The sequence below is a fragment of the Oxyura jamaicensis genome, chromosome 1 (assembly GCF_011077185.1).
Source record: "Oxyura jamaicensis isolate SHBP4307 breed ruddy duck chromosome 1, BPBGC_Ojam_1.0, whole genome shotgun sequence".
Lineage (NCBI taxonomy): Eukaryota > Metazoa > Chordata > Aves > Anseriformes > Anatidae > Oxyura > Oxyura jamaicensis.
Window position 1 is genome coordinate 86,237,296 of NC_048893.1, and position 19,893 is coordinate 86,257,188.

Here is a 19,893-nt window from a genome sequence, read left to right on the forward strand (position 1 = left end):
AAGACCCCTCCCCATCCTGTAATCCAGGGATAATCTCTTAAGAGTTGTGCATGCAGATCCCATTCCTGAGAGAGAATCTGTGTAAAGATATTAGGTATCATTAATCTCCCCTCACAAGAAGATATTTGTTGAAATTAAAAGGCACTAGGCATTGATAGTTTGTTTTTTTAAACACTGTAATTATCGTGTATGACTCACTGCCACACCATACCATTCCTACCAAGAGGCAGGTTAGATTTTTTACATTTTGCATCGTCTGGATTCAGAGAAAAAAGTCAGGGGGACACCACAAGGGATCAAATGCATGCTGACAGCTCCCATAACATTGTGGCCAGTCCCCACAGGCCTGCTCCAGGGCTTACTTTAATGCATGGGAAGTTCAGAAGGCATTTTCCAAGATAAGATACCCCTTCCCCCCAAAAAACTCATTTTTATTCCTTGTCATTAGCTGCCATCATGATGACTTTGGGCACATCCACCCTGCAGCTTCCCAGAGCTGTGGTGTGGCAAGAGGACAGCTCCACCACACTCATAGACCTGTTCCCACAGCTGATTCTGGGGAGGAAACAGCCCTGAAGTCAAACCCAAGCGCACACTACATCTCCTCATTTCTATCATCTTTCCTGAGGCTTGGTTTAACAGAAATAAGTAAATTACCCCATAGCTGCATAAAGATTGTGTGAATGCAAGTGCCCTGCAGATTATTCTGATTAAGCTGCTATTTGCTCCTTCAGGAAAAAGCACTTAATGCAAGATTTTAAGACCTGAGCAGCATGCAAACAGCAGCAAAATAGGAAGATGCAGCTAGAAATGACACCTTAAACTGCTCCTTGTCTTCTAGTGCCCTTCAGGGATACAGAGTGGAAAAAGGAGAGGCAACAGTAAGTCTCATCATTTTCTGTTCCAGCAGAGAGCCCAGAACAGAAGTTTGCATTGAAAAGTTCAAAAGAAACTGTAAAAAAAAACAGGTTTGGGTGAGGTAGGTAGAGGAACAGGACTCAGAGCAGGTATTTGAGGGAGAGAAAAGGGAGAAAAGAGAAAAAATGTCAGGAAAAAATATTCCTGATATACAAGTTAAACTTCCCATGGTGCAAATTGAGGCCATTTCCTCATGTCCTATGACTAGTTACTTGAGAAAAGAGATGGACACCCTCCTCACTGTAACCTTCTTGCAGGTAACTGCAGATGAAGTATCCGGCCAGACTCCTTCTCTTCAGACTAAACAAACCCAGTTCCCTCAGCTACTCCTCAAAAGTCTTGTTTTCTGATCATTTATCAGCTTTGTTGCTCTTCTCTGCAGACGCTCGAGCAACTCAACATCCTTCTTGCAGTGAGGGGCCCAAAACTGAGCACAATATTTGAGGTGTGGTCTCACCTCTGAAAGCTATAATGAGGAGCACCAGAACACAGTCTAATTTCTTCTTGTCTCATCCTTTCGGCTGTAATTTTGTAGGGCTTGCCTCAGTTCAGTGTTCTCAGTGCTTTTAAGTCAAAATGGCTCAGAAGTTTTTAACCCTCATTGGTCTTTAGGAGAGAAGAGGTAGAAGAGATGGGCAGGAAGAGGAGGACTGCAAGCAGTTCAGGATGCTTGCATGAGCTCTCTGCCAAGGTGAGATTTTGTTTCCTGATTGAGGTGGAGGGGAGGAATGAGAGAGGGAAGGAGACTGACCTGAGGAGCAGGTTGGCATTTGGATTTGGCTCATGGGACTCCTCCTTGAGCTCAAAAGGAACAATTTAATCTGTCCTGCCTTTGATGGGACTTTGCTCCATCAGCTATGGAGAGCCTTCCCATTGAGAATCGGACACCGCTCCCCCAGGACAAACAGCACTCCTCCCTGCCCCCAAGTGTGGTTTCAAACTGGGTATTCAGCAGAAACCAATCTGCCTTAGAGTGAGGGCTACTTTGTCAGATGCCTTGGCAGCCCTGGCTGTTGGAAGTGCATGCCTCACAGAAAGACGTGGAAGGAGCCCCAGCAGCTTATTCCATCATGGACCAGAAACATTCATTTTCTGGGGCAGGAGGGACTTCATACTCTGGGTTCTGGGTTCAGACTCTCAGCTCCTCAGCCTCTGATCATGAGAACATGAGCAGCTTTCCCTGAAGACCAGAACAGCATTTCTGAACACTGATGTCCCTTTTCTTGCATATGCATTTTTCCTCCTGTCTACCCCATGTCCTACTGCTTTAACCTTACCTTCCCAGTCCCCTGAATCCTCCTCTTGTCATAACACTATTTTGCTGTATAAAACCATTTGCAGGTATGATTTCTATGAAAATCATTCCTGGCCAGATAACCCCACATTGCTCCATGCTGTGAAGATTTGGGATGTAGCTCCTCAGTCCAGACTGCCAGAGCAGGGAAGAGGGAAGATAAAGGGAGTGCAGAAAGGAATGGACATCAGCAGGATCTGAATCTCCTGTGAATCCCATTCAGCGTGAGCTGTGGTAGTTTCCCTCCATTTCTTCAAGGAGCCCGCACTGGTGTTGCAAGCTGCTGTGCAAACATTATCCTGAAGCTGCCTGCCTTCCATTTCGGTAGTTGTTGCAACAACAAGTAAGTGTTGTTACTTAGCAGCCAAGGCTGAATAGGCAGATCTGGCTTAGATGGTGTGGGTACAAGCTTAAGTTTCATCAGAAGTTCGCATCCTGTGCCACCCAGGAAAGCTCTGTTGGTTCTACATTCAGAGGGCAAAGGTATTTCCATGGCCTCATAGGAGAGCAGAGGAGAACGGAGGTGGGAAGGGACCCCAGGAGGTCTCTGGCCCAACCTCCTGCTCCAAGCAGGCTCAGCCATGCGGTTAAGACCAGGCTGCTCAGGGCTTTTTATAGGGTAGAGGGTTTGAGAGGGTCTGCTATAGACATTGCATTAATGAAGAAGTTGTAAAGTTAAAATTAAAAAAAAAAAAAAAAATCCCTGCAAATACCACAATCAAGATTGCTGATGTGATTTTAACTCAGCCCTGCCTCTGCGTGTGGTACAATCTAATCTAAATTAAATGATCACATGGATTATTATCTTGCTCCACTAGACTGCTGTTGTAGAGCAAACACAAGAAAGTCATTAAATCCCTGCCTCAAATTGCTCCCAGGCTCAGGGAAACCAAGGGCATGAGCAGAGCCACCCCGGGATGGAGGTACACCCCTGAGAAAGAGTTTAAATAGAGCAGCAACAAGTTCAACTGGATTTTTTTTTTTAACTGAGACAGAACAATTTTAGGAAAAGAGATAGGCAGGGGCAGAGGATGGTATAGTCAGCCGCAGTGGGCACTTCAATGGTGAGGACAGCACGGATTAAGGGGAGAGGATGCTCCCAGGAGAGGGGGCGCCAGGGCTTCACCAACACAGGAGCAAAGGAGCTGGGGAAGGCATCAGCGCTGAGTCTCTGCCAGGTGGAGATCTGGAGGAAAACAGCAATGTGCTGGTGGGTAAAGCACTGTGTTTCTCCTCATGAAAAACAGGAAACCTCCCTGCCTCAGAGGAGGGCGACAGGTGACAGAAGGTGTCTCTTTATTGATTCTGGGTTATCCATTACACGGGATAGATAATGTGAATACAGCAAATTGTGGACCGGTGTCCTGCAGCCGATGCAAACACTTTGCTGGCCTCAGTCCTTAAGGAATGGCATACAAACTGTGCTTTAGGGTGTTAAAATGATGCTGCACCGCCTCCAGCACCCTGCAGCTGTCGGACCCACTGCCAGGAGCTGCGTTCTCTGGCCATTTCGCACCCAGCCTGCAACTCCCACAGCCCTCGCTACACAGAACGAGCACCGCCGTGCGCGCTTTCCCTCCCGCTCGAAGCACAGTTGTGTGGGTGTGTGGGATTCTTTCCAAGCTCACAGCTAAAATGCCTCTGCAGGGGGGGCTGGAGGGCTTCCCCCCTTTCCTTAACTACTCCATGCACAGTTCGCAAATGCATCTCCCTGAAAGTGGGCAGTATAGGACAGAAAACAGCTCAAGTTAGTCGGACACATACAAGCTCATGGGTCACACTCCAGGAGCTCCCCAGGGAGCCCTTCATGGGTCTTTTGCTCTACAGCTTGACAGCCAAACCCTCCACCAAGGATATCTGTGAATGTGGCACCTGTAGAGACCAGGTGGGGGCTCATTGGGGTCACCCGGCACCATCCCCTGACCTGTCCCGGGGAAAGGCTAGCAGTGAGCTTACAGACATCGAGCCCAGTATGGGCATTTCACCCTCCACATCTCCCAGCCAAGCTGAAGCCAGTCTTCTCATGCCACCCACATCTGATGTGGATGAGTGCTCTCCACAGCACTTCTCCCTCCTACCACCCTTACCTATGAAGAGATTATCAGGGGGAATCTGCTACCAGGAGAGGCAATCCAGGCAGCACCATCCCAAGGCACACTTGCTGAGGTAGCTCATCTCCTCTCCTTCTTGCCCACCTGCCCAGCAGCCACCCTGCCCAGCAGGCACATGAAGCCCATCCCCAGTAGGCACCATGCTGGAATCCAGCCCCATCAGGGTCACTTGTGGCTGCAGAGCCCACCCAGGACCACAATGCTGGGGGGGACAGGGACTCACAGACCCCATCTGGGGAGCCGTATCTCAGGGCAGTGGTTTTACTCAGGTCACTTCCCCAGCCCCGCGCTCCCTTGCAGCTTTCTCCCCACTTGCTCTCCACCTCCCCAGGTTTAAGGCAGCTCATTTATGATCCAACCTGGACAGGCTGGGTCGATGGGCAGAGGCCAATGGGATTAGGTTCAACATGTCTGAGTGTCGGGTCCTGCACTTTGCCCACAACAACCCCGTGTAGTGCTACAGGCTTGGGGCAGAGTGGCTCGAAAGCTGTACAGAGGAAGAGGATCTGGGGGTGTTGGTTGACACTCGCCTGAACAAGAGCCGGCAGTGTGCCCAGGTGGCCAAGAAGGCATCCTGGCTTGCGTCAGGAATAGTGTAGCCAGAGGACCAGGGAGGTGATCATCCCCCCCATACTCTGCTCTGGTGAGACCGCACCTCGAGTGCTGTGTTCAGTTTTGGGCCCCTCACTACAAGAAGGACACTGAGGCTCTGGAGCGTGTCCAGAGAAGGGCTATGAAGCTGATGTAGGGCCTGGAGCACAAGTCCTGTGAGGAGCAGCTGAGGGAACTGGGGTTGTTTAGTCTGGAGAAGAGGAGCTTCAGGGGAGACCTCATTGCTCTCTACAACTACCTGAAGGGAAGTTGTGGGGAGCTGGGGTCAGCCTCTTCTCTCAGATAGGACTGGAGGGAACCGCCTCAAGTTGCACCGGGGAGGTTCAGGTTGGAAACGAGGAGACATTTCTTCTCAGAAAGAGCAGTCAGGCATTGGAACGGGTCGCCAGGGAGGTGGTGGAGTCACCGTCCCTGGGGGTGTTCAAGGAGAGGTTGGGCCTGGTGCTTAGGGACATGGTCTAGTGGGTGACATAGGTGGTAGGGTGATGGTTGGACCAGATGATCCTGGAGGTCTTTTCCAACCCTAATGGTTCTAGGATCCTATGATTTATGACTCCTGCAACCCCCTCCCCTTGCAAAAACCCTCTCTCCTTCGCTTTAGATACATCTTTTTTTCCTTCTTTTTTCCTTTAAAACCACCACATCTTTCCAAGCTCTCGCACCCCACCCGCCGCCCCTCTCCCCCTCCCCGGCCACCGCGGGTCCCCGCCCGCCCCCGGGGCCGGGCCGGGGCGGGGAGGGGGCGGCACCGAGACCGAGCCCCGCTCGGCGGCGGCGCCGGGGCCCGGCGGGCCGGGGGTAAGTATCGATCGCTGCCGACCCCCTGCCCCGCAGACCCCCGACCCTGATCTCCCCGAGCCTCCCCCGACCTCCCTTACGGCGGGGCAGGAGGATGGGGGGCAGATCCCGGGGGCTGGGGAGGGCAGAAGGGGCGGCCGGGGGGCAGGAGCCGGGGGTACCCCGAGAAAATTATGGGGCACGGCTGGGGGAGGCTTTGGCTTTGCTTGCAGGGCGGTCGGCTGCTTAGGGCAGGGGGTTTGGGGGTCTGCATCGCGGCGCCACAGGGTGCGGGTTTCCCGGAGTTGTGTCGGTGTAGAGGGGCGCTGCGAAATGAGCGAGATGGGTGGTTGGGGCCGGGGTGCTTTGTGCAGCAGCGGTCCGGGGCTCGGCAGCCTCGCTGGCCGCACGGGGAGTTCTTCGGGGCCAGTGGGAGCCTTAACTTTTTGTCGGGGGCAGGTGGAAGAAAGAGAGAGGAGAGACAACCGCTGGTTCTTCCAAGCAAAACACATCCGTAAGAGGTTGTTTCACCCCTGTCCTAAGGGATCCGTGTTTGCGGGACGGCTTCCATCTCATTCAGCCCTTGCCCTTGCCCGACTCCAAGCCAGCAGGGGCAGTTTGGCATCAGGATGCATGTGTGCATGGGGCAGGAGCAATTCACACCTCCTGCACAGCTACTCCGCCAGCAGCGTGCGCGTCGCATCACGGATGCTCCTCTTGAGCAGGTAAGGTGGGGCAAGGAAGTATATTTATAGCACCTTCTTTGCAATGTTCTGTCCTTGCCTCTAGTACTTGTCAAGCTGAGGATGAGTTTAGCGATGGGAGCATTAGCCAAAAAAAATAAATCAGATAAAAGGGATTAAATGTCAGAGAACAACCCTGGGATGGCAGCCTTCATGTACCTGGAAAAAAAAACAGCCTCCTTCTAAATCAAGCTTGGGTAGGTTCCTGAGCACAATCACAAACCCATTGTAAGAACAAGAAATGTAGAGTACGCTGCATGCACCCTTCCATTATTTCATCCCAAATGACAAGTCGATTTTGCTCTTCAGCACAGGAAGCGTATCTTCCAGCCAGGCATGGCAAACACGGAGCACAATACGGATAAAATGGGGGCTGCGCTGACTGACAGTCGAGCTTTGGCGAGCTAGGTGGGGTTGAAGCGGAGCATTATTTGAACAGAAGGCCTGGGACAGGAGCACGTTGCAGGAAAAGAGTAATTCAGCCAGTGGTGCTCGCTGCAAGGCAGCCAGGGTTCAAGAGCCTGCTAGAGAAGCACAGGTGCGGTCTCTCTGCCAGGCTGCTGAGCACTCGACTGCGTGAAGATATTAAAGAGATTTTTGATGAGGGAAGAGGGAGGGTACTCTCTTCCCAAAACCCTTGCCGCTGTCCTTACAGCTGCATTGGTTGGTGAGATGCACCATTCAGATGCACACAGCAGGTGAGATCTTGCATTATTCTCTTGGCTTAGGTTCAGTGAAAAACAAAACAGGACAAGCAAGACTTTAAAACCAAGCTCTGCCTTTATACGAGCAGAATAAAGACCTCTAGATTGGGCTCGAAGTAGCGCTATGAGTGAAATATGAAAGACGTATGCCGTCTACAAAAGGCTACCATTCTCTGGAGTTACTATAAGCATTGATTTTCAGTCTTCTCCTTCTCTTCGCAGCAGCATCCCCATGGCGCTCTTCACAGGAACCGGCGGCCATCTTAACGGCACCGACGCCGTTCCCTGTGGGGCAGGTAACACGACAGAGCCGGGCCTGCCGCGCTCACACGCCTACTACGCCCTCTGCTACTGCCTCCTGATTTTGGCCATCATCTTCGGGAACGTGCTGGTCTGCCTGGCCGTGCTGAGGGAGCGCGCCCTGCAAACCACCACAAACTACCTTGTGGTAAGCCTGGCGGTGGCGGACTTGCTGGTGGCTACTTTGGTGATGCCGTGGGTGGTGTACCTGGAGGTGAGTGCGTCGGAGGAAAGACCAGCAGAGCTGAACCGCGGTACGAGTGTGTGCGCTCAGGTTAGGCCAGCTTTGTCTGGTACAGATAAAGCCCCTTCATATTTCAGCCCCCCAGACAGCTCCAGAGCACTTGTGGGGTGCGTGGCAGCCCCACCTGCCAGCAAACACTCTGAGCCTTGCTCTTTCAGCCTCTTTGAGCTCAAGCAGCATCTGGGCTGCAGCCAGTCGTGTAGGCTGTGGGCTCTGATGTGCTGACACCACTTTCATCTGAGAATCCTTGGAGCTGACTCCGTCAGCCAGGAGGGTTGCCAGTGAGCACCATGACCAGGAGTGGCAGGGGGGTGGAAACATCTTACAGCAACTCTTCTCAGAGTCCAGATCAATCCCTGCCTGCTGGCCAGAAAACAAGCGAAGGCGGTCAAGCCCTCATCTCCTGTGAACTTTAAGAGCCTTAATGTGCATGATGTTAGGTCAGCTCCAAGCAACGTTCCCCAAGTAGGCTGACAAAGAGATGAAGCCAAAGAGCGTGCTCCAAAATCTCTTTAAGTCAAGTGAACATTCTCACAATAACTTCAAAGGATTTGTCAAGCCCTCAGGGTCTTTTTCTCCATTTCCCTGATCTTTGCACATTGGGCTGGTGTAAACCTATATTGGCACGACAGTGCATGGTATGAGCAGCACCATCAGATATAGGGCAGCAAGGATGGACTCCAAATCCCCCACACACTGCGGCAAAATCCTGAGTTACTGAAGCCACTCCCAGGGCAAACATTTTTGCTACAGTAAATACAGGAATGCATGCTACAGCTGGCATTTCTATCTGTTCTCTTTAGCATTTTTACGCTTATTCAAGTAAATTGGTGGAGCTAGGAAAATTAAGAGTGAATGCCTATGAGCCATAAGCTTTCAGCTGCGCCCTGTTAGCCCTGTTCCCATGCTAACAGAAACAGAACAAACCTCTGAGCCATGACCTCTCTGAAGCCTCGTGCTCTTTCTCTAAGGGGCAAGGTGAGATCAGGCTGGAGGGTAAGTAAAGCATTCTGCTGACAGCTGCCCACCGTTGGCTGACCTCCTTCCCACAAAGCAGAGCAGAAGCGGAGAGAGATTTTGGCTTGTATGTGTGGACTCTGCAATGCACGAATAGAAAGTAGGACGATATAGGACAACTCCAGCAAATGCCAGACCTGCTATGCGAGTGCAAGGAGATCTGATCAAGCAGCAGGAGAATGGCAGTGGCCAACACTGCCACCAGAAGATGTTCAGTAGCCAGCATGCCTCTAATCTTTGGCACAGGTATTTCCCTTATGTTAATTCAAGCCACTGTCCCAAACTGTGTCCGATGCAGTCTCAGCAAGACTACAATTAAAAGAAATTAAGTGTCTGCTCTGTGTACAAGGGCATTGATGGGTAATTATTTATGTATAGCATCGCTGTGGAATGAAAGAACAAAGCGAGCACCATGGTGCTGCTTGTGTGATCATGTTCCTGATGAAGTCAGTAGCGACATTTAGACTAATTTGTGTGGAAAGAACGATAAAAAGCAAGGAATAAGGGACAGGAGGGGAGGGGAAGCCATCCCAGCAAAACAGAATTAGACTCTGCATTTTGCTTATGACTAAAAGTATTACTAAAAGGCAAACTTTATTTCAGACTGCTCGTACAGGAATATTCCATCACCTCAAGCATTAATTCCAGTCTCTAATGAAATCACAATGTGCTTTCATTAGGAAAAGATTTACTGCTCGCTATCACTGTGGAAAGGGTGGCACTGGGGCACATCTGTGGAGCATCCTCTGCCCCCCCCGGCAGTATCGTGGGCACTGTTTGCAGTCACAACGGCAGGTCTGTTTCCTCATTGTGTTTGCAGGCCTGTTCAAGATTCATTTTCCACTCTGAAGCTTGGAGAATCAAAGTAACTGATCCAAGAGACCGCAGAAGTTACCCAAACAAAAGGGAAAAGGACCTACACACATCTCAAATCTAATCTACCACTCCCAGCATTACACAGTACCCCCTAGATAACTAGGCTTTAAGACTCTAGAAACACTAAGATTAAAAATAAAATAAATTAAAAATAAAGAAGTCAAAAGAACCCTCCAAAGTTGTTTAGATATTTGTCGCTGTTTATGGAATCAACAGTGCTACAGATGAAGCAGAAATTGCGTCATGCTTCAGTACACTCTGGGCCTGGAAATTGCCAAGAGATCATTCAGTCCCTGAAACCACATACAATACCTGTACATCTGCTGAGCATTTGCCAAACCAAACATCTGAAACCTGGCCATTATTTTTGGTGAAGCTAAAGGTAGATGAATCCCTCGGAGTTAACTGTCACTTGTGAACTTTATGTGCTTTACACTCAATTTTAAGAGCCATCTGTGGTCTGGACCTTCTCCATGAAATTTGCCTTTTTATCCATCAGGCAGCCTAGGTCTGTCTCGTTCTGAGAAGTCTTTTGGGAAGGCTGTGACAGAGCAACAATAGGAACATTTTATAACCTCAAAATCCTCATCTCCAGCTAATGAAGTCTCTGGCACAAAATTGCTATTCTGCACAGTGCCTAGCAATCGTCTGGGGCCAACAGGTAGGACTAATATAGCAGTGCTGCTACCCTAATTCTTTACTGACCTCTGGGGCTGTGGCATCTGATGGCATCGATACCATCATGCCTTACAGTCAGCACGCAAGTGGAGGAGAACATGCAGTAGCATGGCCTGTAATACCTTTCTTGGGCTTCTTGTAACATCCAGTTCTAACTCCAAAAAGGAAAAAAAGGCTTCAGAACATGATTGCCACTGATGTCCTGTGTCTGTGGCTCTCACAACGGAGCGGTGAGACCTACACCAGCTCTTGGCATTCAAGGAGCTTGCCAGACTACCATCAAAGGGAGGTCAAAAAGATGAGTTACTGCAGCTCAGCAGTTTCCCACTTGTCAGCTGGCCTGTCTGCTTGCATGCTTTTAGTTGCTCTGGCCATGCAAAAGCATAAGCAGCGATTTCACAGCTGCAGGGAGCTAATTGCAGCCCCAAGAAGAACTTTCTCTTAAACACAAAGCTCATGCTTAAATGCACAGCTGCTTACATACCTGCTCATACTTTAGTCATTGCTATCCATACATCATTATATAAATATGTTTTACAGAGATTAATTTGTTTATTTTTAAGGATTCAGGAGAATGACAGATTTGTGTAAGTTATGAAAGCATGATGATGGTTTTTAGATTGGAAGACTTCCTAAAGTGCTGGAAAGTTAAAAATAGCAACACTGTAGCTTTGTGGATAATGCAGACTGGTCATCGAGCAAGATGGGGTGAGAACCTGACCTGAATGGTCTATGGGGAGCTTTAGTATCATTGACAGAACCAGGATTTCATCCCGGACTCTGTTCTCAGTTCTGCTGCACACGCACTAAGTGATAATGAGAGATTGTATCAGCTCATCTCTCTGTGGTTTGCTCTCATCATCATAAGAGGAGAATAATATTTGACCATCCACCTCACCCCGGCAGTTGTGAGGAGATATTCGATTAATACCTGTGATGTGCTTTGAGATTCCTGGATAAAAGACACCAGACGGATAAAGAATAGGTACCCTGCCAGCACATGAAAACCAGAAATGCACACTGGCAAGCTATAGCTTCTTTAACAAAGATGAGCAGAACAGAGCAAGAAAATAAAGAGCAGAAATTGAATTAAAAAACTATGAACAAGGCCTGTAATAAAAGGGCTCTTCTTCATTGTTAAATTCTGGAATTAATTCTGTATTATCATGCATGTAAACATTAACTACTTCACTGACTTCCACAGGGCTGCCCCTCTTTTTAGAAGCTCTGACTGATGAAGTGAGGATGGGTTTCAAGCCCAGCATTTTGATCTGCCGAGCATCCCCTCAATGTAAGCTACAGCTTAGCATACAGGTGGTGTGATCTGAATGCATCATCCTGAGAGGGTTCACGTCAGGGCCATTCCCACCAGCATCTTCTTCAGTTTTAATGGTTTACATTCCCAGAGCTTCTCCTTGGGCTTCACATTCAAGCACACTCAGGACCTTGGAAACTCCCTCAGTGAAGTGCTTGCACATCTGCTGGCTTAGCAGCAGCTGGCTTTTTTGCGAACACCTGGCAGCAATTCCAGGTGACATATTCTTCAGACTCCACAGATCACACGTACCCACTGTATTTTGTTATACGCCAGACTACCAAAAAAAAAAAACAAAAAAAAACCCTTACTGGGTCCCACTGCAAAGGTTTCCAGCATTTATAATTTTGGGGTATTATGAGGTGGGCAAGCAGGTCTCAAAATCTGCAACTAAAACTCGAATGGTGTGGGATTTCAAGTCCCTAATTTCAGAAGGGCAGCTTTCAGTTTGTACATCTTGTAGCCCACCTAATTGTGCAGAAAATCTCTAAGGTTTCTGTTCGTTTGTTTTCTCTCTCTTGACTTTTTTTTTTTTAAAGAAAACAAAGGAGCTCCAGAAACTCAAGATGAAAGCACAGTTCCTTTCTGTATTTTGCAGGCCTATTTCTACTTCTCTCCCATGCATCTGTTCAGTGTTAGGTGATCTATTGGGCAACTGCTTGGTTTGGTACCTGACTTCTGACAAACAGCAGCTGGGTCCAGCAGAGAACATCCTGGAGACACACAGCTCACCTCAGGAAATTTCGGTGTCCATGTGTAGGAATGCTGGCACAGAAACAATCAAAAAAAAAACATTTAAATTCCTCAAGATTATTTGTTAAACAAGCCTGAGAAGAATCCATACAGAGCCAATTCTGTGTTTATACCAGCACATCAATGCTGCTTCTCTCTACGGTGAGCTGTGTCCTTCCTAGGCACTGACACTTGCTATAGAGTTGGCCCAGTGCCCTAGGACCAGAGCTTGCTTGAGGCACCATCTCCAGCCTGTCCTGGTATGGGTATTTTCAAATGCCTAGCTCCTGTCTTACGAGTGACCGGTAGGACACCGTAAATGACCTAACCTAAGGGAACGGATCAGTGATGGAGCCTGGGGAGCTGGGGGTTGAGGAGGAGCATGCCAGCACATACCCCCTTGAGGGGAAATGAGTTATAAGAAGTTGTTATAATGGTCATGCCTCATCAGCTCTTCACTATGCTGCATGGCCCCAGAGGCCAGCTAGGTCGGTAGCTAGAACATGTTCACAGGATATTTCTGGCAGCAAGGGACCTCAAGAGGTCTCCAGTCCAATGCCCTGCTTGAAGCGGGTCAGCCATGAGGTCAGACTGAGTTACTCAGGGCTTTACCCAGTTGTTGTTTGAAAACCTCCAAGGATGGAGCCTGCACAGCCTCACCAGGCAACCTGCTCCACTGCCTTGCTGCAGGCTGCAAAGTTTATTGTCCTAACCAGTGTGAACCTCTCTTAATGCCTGTTGTCCTTCCACCACACACTGCTGTGAAAAGCTTGGCTCCACCTTCGCAGTAACCTGGCTCCAACCCTTTCGGTGACCTCCCACTAGGCACTGGGGACACAAAGCCACCTCTCCTCCAGGCTGAACGAGCCCTGTTCCCTTAGCTTCTTCTTACAAGACTGGTGCTTCAGCCCCTAAGGACCATCTTGGTGGCCCTTTGCAGGAATCACTCCAGTTTATTGATGTCCTTTCCATACTGGGCCCCAAAACCTGATGCAGTACTCTGGGTGTGATCAAGAACATAAGCAGAGAGACCAGGAACTGGTGTCAGTTCCTGACAGCTTCCCAGGACCCAGCTGAACCAGCAGGATCTGCAGGGCTAGAGGCCAAACTCCAGGCCTCCCACACAAGGCAGACAGCACTGCTATCTCAGAGGAAGGACTTTCTTCCTCTTTCTCTCCTATCCCAGCATGATAATTCAACCATCATGCCATTAGCTTTGTTTGGTGTATTCCTCCATCGGGCTTATCTCTTGGAGAGCAGGCTCCCTCCTTGTTCATCTCCTACAAGGAGCAGGTGCTGAGGCCGACCAATGTGCCCGGGGTCAGGCCATCATCCCAGCCTCGAGCAGAGCTGCCCCCTTCACAGCAGTGCCACACAGTGCTCAGAGCATACTGCTGTCAGCTGAAAAGGTCATTGTCAAGAACTCGATGGCTGGGCCAAAAATGTATTCCTCCATCACGAAGATTGGCCACAGCTAGGTTTTCATGATTGCACACTTGAGATTAAAAAGTCAAAACAACCAGAACAAAAGCAAGACATGATAGCAACCCAAAACCCTTTATCTGAATAGCTTGTGAGTTCTCATTCAGATCTGATAATCAAAATCTGTAACCGAGATAAGAATCCAAATGAAGTTCTGGAGAAGCCTCGGGTCTCAGGTCACTGTTTCATGCATAAATGCATAAAAATTGCAGCACTTTTCCAGCTCACTGGCTGGAAGAGAACTCCAGCAGCTAAGCTGAGAAACACTTTTAGCCTTTAGATTTTGTCAGATAATCCTTAATCAAAGGATGTATACAGTGATATCATATTTAATTCAATTTATCATGCTAGACCTTAAGGAAATGGATAGCTGCTGTCTATTTCTTCATCCTGCCTCCTTCTGTAAGAGTCAGAAAAAGAGAGAAATTGAGGTGCAGCTTCTGGATTCCCTGTGACCCACCCCCGTGTTATCCTGAATACAATATCGATGCCTCACTTTCCCTCTGCGCATCACAGTGAATATGAATTCATCTAGCTGTTGAGATACTTGAAGGAGAGCGCCTCCTTATACATAATCTATTAGGACTCCGTGCAGAGCAAGGCTGACAGCTTTGTGATTGCTGATGCAGGTGACCGGGGGAGTCTGGACTTTCAGCCGCATCTGTTGCGATATCTTCGTCACCATGGATGTCATGATGTGCACGGCCAGCATTTTAAACCTCTGCGCTATCAGCATTGACAGGTGAGTGCCAAGCACATACAGGGGACTAGTCTGAGGGTGGGGTGGGCCCCTACCCGACCATGCAAGAGACAAGGACGTGGTGTTGGCACAGGCAGTGCCAGTGTCTTCACGAACATGAACTTTCCTGCACGTCTGTCACTGCCACTACTGCCGTTAATATGGCTTTGCCCATCACGTGCTGGAAGATGTCTGTGCTTAAGAAAAGGGTAGAGAGAGACAAGCAATAAACATCACAAGTTGGTAGGCAACTACATCCTCGTCTTTTTTGAAGGTAGTAACCAGAATTGGTCATCAAATTCCCATTGAGTATCAAAGAGGGTTTTGCCCTCTGAAGAGCCCCCCCTCAGGAAGATTTCATAAACAAAATCCTGCCATATACACATGGAGGGGAGAAGATTATTGCTGCATAATCTTCAGCTTTACCCTGTTTTTCTGAATCCTAAAATTGAGCTTAGTGTAGGCAACACAGAGGGTTGGGAGCCAGGACTTTGGCACGTGCAGTACAGTTAGGACCTAAACTTTCTGCTTACAGGGAGCAGTAGGAGAAAGCACTACACACTGTATCTTTGTAACTTCTGGTTCAAGGGTAAGTGCACAAGGCAGCTCTCAATGATGGACTAGTCCAGTGTTTTCTCCATGGGAGACTCTGTGTTTCACTTAAGCTCTGCTGCCAGGCAATCCTCGAGCTGAGACTCCTGTGCCTTACGAGTCCCTGGCTTGTGGAGCTGTGACCTAGGGGCACCCCAGCACCCAAATGCCCCCAACACACTTCCAGGGGCAATCATCTAGCTGTCCGCAAGGCCAACACCAGAGCAGGCAGCTGAGGCACAGAGCGTAGCAGGCTGTGGTTGCCCCAGAGTCTGCTCCCCCCAGCAGTGCACATAGAGCCATAGGGGGCAGAAGGGTGGTTTCCCCAAGTTTCTAGGTCCATCTGGTACCAGGCATGTTGTAGTTTCACAATACTAATGGATCTGCAGAGTGTTTCTCCCCAGTGCTGCCAACTAACTCAAATTTCCTCTGTTCCTCCCCGCAATACCCTGCTCACCATTTTTACAAACTGCTGATCCCATCATCCCGTCTTTCCTCCTTTCCTCTCCCATCTCTTCACCATCTCTATCATCGCATTCCCTGTGTGGCTTTCCTTCCTCCTTTTCAATCCTGGTCCTTCTCCTCCTGCCATTCTTACGTCTCCTTTTTCTGGAGCTGTTTTGGTCCGCAGGTACACCGCAGTGGTGAAACCAGTGCAGTACCAGTACAACACCGGGCAGAGCTCCTGCAGGAGGGTCTCTCTTATGATTGTGATAGTATGGATGCTGGCATTCGCAGTGTCGTGCCCTCTCCTCTTTGGCTTCAATACTACAGGTAAATGACATCCCAAACAACCTTGCATAGGGAGGGGCTCAAAGTGGAGCTGTCCTGTGTATGGCCAGGTCATTTTACAAAGGTCCTGCAGGCTTTTCAAGCTACGGGAAATTTTAGGGAACTGGAAAGCACCCTATGAAGGGTGACAAAAATCTCCAGTGCTGGAGAGCAGATGTGTTCATCTAAACTTGCCATTTGCTCAGGCAGACACTGGCTGTTGCTGTGAGCACAGACCTGCCTGCCTTACTGGCAAGTCGCGGCCCTTCAAAGTACCCAGGTCTAGAAGTCCCCCGAACAATTATTCATGCAGCACTTCCAACACACACATAAGACTTCCTGCATCTTGCCAATTCTCCATGGAGGCTGAGGTGCAGGGAAGCCTTCCTTCCTCTGAGCCACAGGCAGAGGTCCTCTGCTCCCTGTCCATCCTCTGGGCAGTGCCTGAGGTGAGAAGGGGGCACAGGGAGGGAAGTGCTGTTCCCCCTCACTGCCTAGCCCAGACAGGTGCGGGTGGTGCGCACCTCTGCATCTAGGCAGCTCAGAAGCTGCCAGAAGAATGGGAGAAAGGAAAAAGGATCCTATGAGGGGGCCTGGGGGTAGAGGGGAGAGAAGAGGGCAGAGCTGTTGGCCGGAACAAACAGATGTGTGTTGAGTCATGCTGGATGACCCGAGGCAGAGCCCATTTTAAGCAATGGTTAGGTGAGAGGGTAGGCCACAGTATAATTTGCAACAACAGAAATTGGAGATATTTCCTCTCCTTAGACTGCCCTTGTCCCTCAGCCATCAGTTGACCTGCTTTGCCAACACACCAGGGCCTTCTTGTAATAAATTCAAGCAGCTCAGCTGCTCCTCTCTCTCTCTTTCTCCTCCCCAGGGGATCCCAGTGTCTGTTCCATATCCAACCCTATTTTCGTCATCTACTCCTCTTTGGTGTCCTTCTACCTCCCCTTCATGGTGACCCTGCTGCTCTATGTCCGGATTTACCTCGTGCTAAGACAAAGACAAAAGAAGCGAACCCTCACCCGGCAGGGCAGCCACAGCGCCAGCACCAAACCGTGCTGTACACACGAAGTAAGATCCCCATGAACACAGTAGGGGCTGTCAGAAAGAACAGAGCATGCATTATCTCTCCTCCTCAGAGGGTCAAAGCATGGAGTGGAAAGCATAAGGAAGGGACATGACATCTTTTCATCACATTACTCACTCATAGACCATGATACTTGAGATGCAGAAGCTCTAGTTAAGCCCTTTTTCAGCTCTAGATCTAGAGAGAAGATATCCCATGTGTATCTCTGCCCTCTGGAACCAAGCAACTAGAAAAGAGCACAGCCTACATCAATGTTTCTTCAGAGCTGTGCTTTCTCAGCCGTGCAGAAATCTGGCTAATTTCATTTATTGATTTTAATTTCTTCATTTATTGATTTCTACTCTAGGAGATTTCATTCTCAGGGCTTCACAGACTTTAATAACCCAGATTATTAATAAAAAATCTCTTCATGTGGCAGGCGTAAGAGTTCAAAATGCTCATGGTGCATGCAGCATTTTTTCCGTTGACCTTTCTAGATGAAATATCTGCAGCCATGGGAACTGACACAGTAGGTCGAAAGGGATCTCCTGGTCACTCATACCCACTTCTTATACCCACTTTCTCAGAGCAAAGCCATGTTAGGAAAGGGTGGGGATGCCGAGGGGAGCAGGGCAGACACAAAATGCAAGTGACAGGTTAATAGACGGGTTGTTTCAGCCCTTGTTCTCATGCTTCTCTTTGGTGGGATGGAGGCAGAGAGTTGTCAGGGCCTGCTCCACCCCTCTGAAAAGCCAAGGCCTGTCCCAGTCTCTGGATTTTGTGCCGTCTCCAGAGGATAGTCTTAGTGCCCAAGAAATGAGTGGGGCTAAGGATGACTTACAACTTTCCCCATCATCCTTTGACCCAGGCAATGGATTGGATGTTTTCTAGTTCCTCCGTGGTATCCTCTTTTGCAGGAACACATCGAGAGGAAACCCTTGTCAGACAGATGCCAGGGCACCTTTTCCCCTTGTCTCTCCTTCAAACGCTCAGGCCAGGAGATATCTACCAAAAGGAAATTGCTGACAGTCTTCAGCCTCCAGCGGTACCGCAGCTTCTGCCAAGACGCATCTCTCAGCAAGACACCAGGGACTACAGAGCACAACAGGCTGGAAGAGAGGAGAAAGAGTAGGAGTCCAGGGCTGGAGGTGCGGAGGCTAAGCAATGGTAAAACCATCAGCTCTCTGAAGCTAGCGCACCAGCAGCCCCGGCTGATCCAGCTTCGGGAGAGGAAGGCTACACAGATGCTAGCTATCGTCCTGGGTGAGTGAGAGCAGCGCTGTCTAGTGGGGCACAAGGGGTGCCTTTGCTTTCTCTTTTCCTTCAGTACCTTTTAGTTTTTGTTGTTATTGATTATTATTTATTATTATTATTAAGCTGGAGCGATCCTAAGTTCCCAAATGCACACATGCAGCAACAATTAACTCCGGGTACAGAAGGGGAAACAGGCAAGGAGCAGCAGAGGAACCAGCTCATAGAGCTCGACAGGGAAGTCGAGAGACTGGAGCCCGAGCCACCTGCCACAATCAGCAGACACACTGCTTCCCCTAATTAACTCAGTACTAGTAGGGAAATTATGCAACCATCATCACAGCTTATTAAAACAGCTAGGGCAGTAGTCTTTCCTCCTAAGCTGTGGCCACTGTCACCAGGCCGCATCTAAAGCCCCATTTGTTAATATAATTGACCCTAAGGAGCCCAAGCTCTTGCAAAGTCCCTCTGCATCAGGAATAAACATGGCATTTCTTTGGTGTTTGCCAGACGCAGACAAGTGCACTGTGAGCTGCACAGAAGTAGTGAGAGGGTGGGGGAAGAGGGCACAGGTGCAGGCCTTTTTCCAAGTCGTTGCTTCTTTCTGATGTCAGGGATTGTTTTCTCTCTCTCTCTCTAAATTCAGGGGCGTTCATAGTCTGCTGGCTGCCCTTCTTCTTGATTCACATCCTCAACGCTCACTGCCCGGCCTGCCGCGTGCCCCCGGGGCTGTACAGCGCCAGCACCTGGCTCGGCTACGTCAACAGCGCTCTCAACCCCATCATCTACACCACCTTCAACACCGACTTCCGCAGAGCCTTCCTCAAGATCCTCTGCTGCTGACGGCGGGGCTGGTGCTGAGCCACGCTCGCCCCCTCTGCCTCCACCAGGCTGCAGGTTGCACCTGGGGCCTGGGCTGGGGACATGGCGTGGGCCCTTCTCTCCTCCTGCTTTACGATGGGAAGAGCAAGAGCCACCCCACCTGCATGGCTGGCTTCGTGTGGCGAGTCTCAGAGCCTCTGCTTAGAAGCGCACAAGTCCTTCTCGCTGCTGGGAGGGAGGGAAGGAAGATGCAGAGGCAAAAAGGTGTGTCCTCCTACCGCCACAGCCTCGGCCTGCTGGAGGCACCCAGCACATGAGCAGCAGCCCTGAGGTGAGGGCAGAACACGGCTGCTTTGGTAAGGATCCTTATCCCTTCGACCAGGAGCCAAGGGCAAAAATTTGGCAAGGAAACTTAGAGAGGGAACACTGATGGAGAAACTGTAACACCACTGTTCTCGCTATCAATAGTTTTGCCTATAAGACTGGATCAGTTTCAGTGCTTGAGAAAATTTCCCAAAATGCAAACAAAACAGCCCCCTTTTATCGTACTGTTCCCTGCAGGTGGAGAGGTGGAGACCAGGGACAGTCCCGTTGTTTCTCCCATCTTTTCCCCTCACTGTGCAGGATCCAGTGACTCACCCCAGGCTCCAGCTCTTGCTCCCAAGCTTAGGCTTAGCTGCGCTGTTAGCCGCACTTGTTCGACAGCTTTGGGTGTAACTGCGTGTTGTCCTTGCCTTTGTCTATGCCACAGTTCTTCCATCGGTGCAGTGCTTCCTCTCTTTCCTAGCACAAAGCCAAGACTTTGTCCTGGAGCACATAGCGGAGCTCTAGCTTCTTTTGTCTGCGG

The 19,893-nt window shown here is 49.6% G+C and overlaps 1 protein-coding gene across 3 annotated transcripts; it reads left to right on the forward strand.

The window, feature by feature from the left end:
• Nucleotides 1–5,689: 5,689 nt before the first annotated feature.
• DRD3 (dopamine receptor D3) lies at nucleotides 5,690–19,215 on the forward strand. Of its 3 annotated transcripts, none has more exons than XM_035314863.1 (8): nucleotides 5,690–5,733; nucleotides 6,172–6,437; nucleotides 7,382–7,673; nucleotides 14,433–14,545; nucleotides 15,765–15,907; nucleotides 16,782–16,978; nucleotides 17,891–18,236; nucleotides 18,871–19,215. In XM_035314863.1, exons 2-8 carry the CDS (start codon nucleotides 6,346–6,348, stop codon nucleotides 19,065–19,067), a joined length of 1,380 nt encoding a protein of 459 aa, XP_035170754.1. In that variant the 5' UTR covers nucleotides 5,690–5,733; nucleotides 6,172–6,345; the 3' UTR covers nucleotides 19,068–19,215. The 3 variants fall into 3 exon arrangements, with proteins under 3 accessions (XP_035170754.1, XP_035170756.1, XP_035170755.1); XM_035314865.1 differs by having other exon boundaries at nucleotides 7,382–7,607; XM_035314864.1 differs by having other exon boundaries at nucleotides 7,385–7,673.
• The last annotated feature ends 678 nt before the right edge of the window (nucleotides 19,216–19,893 follow it).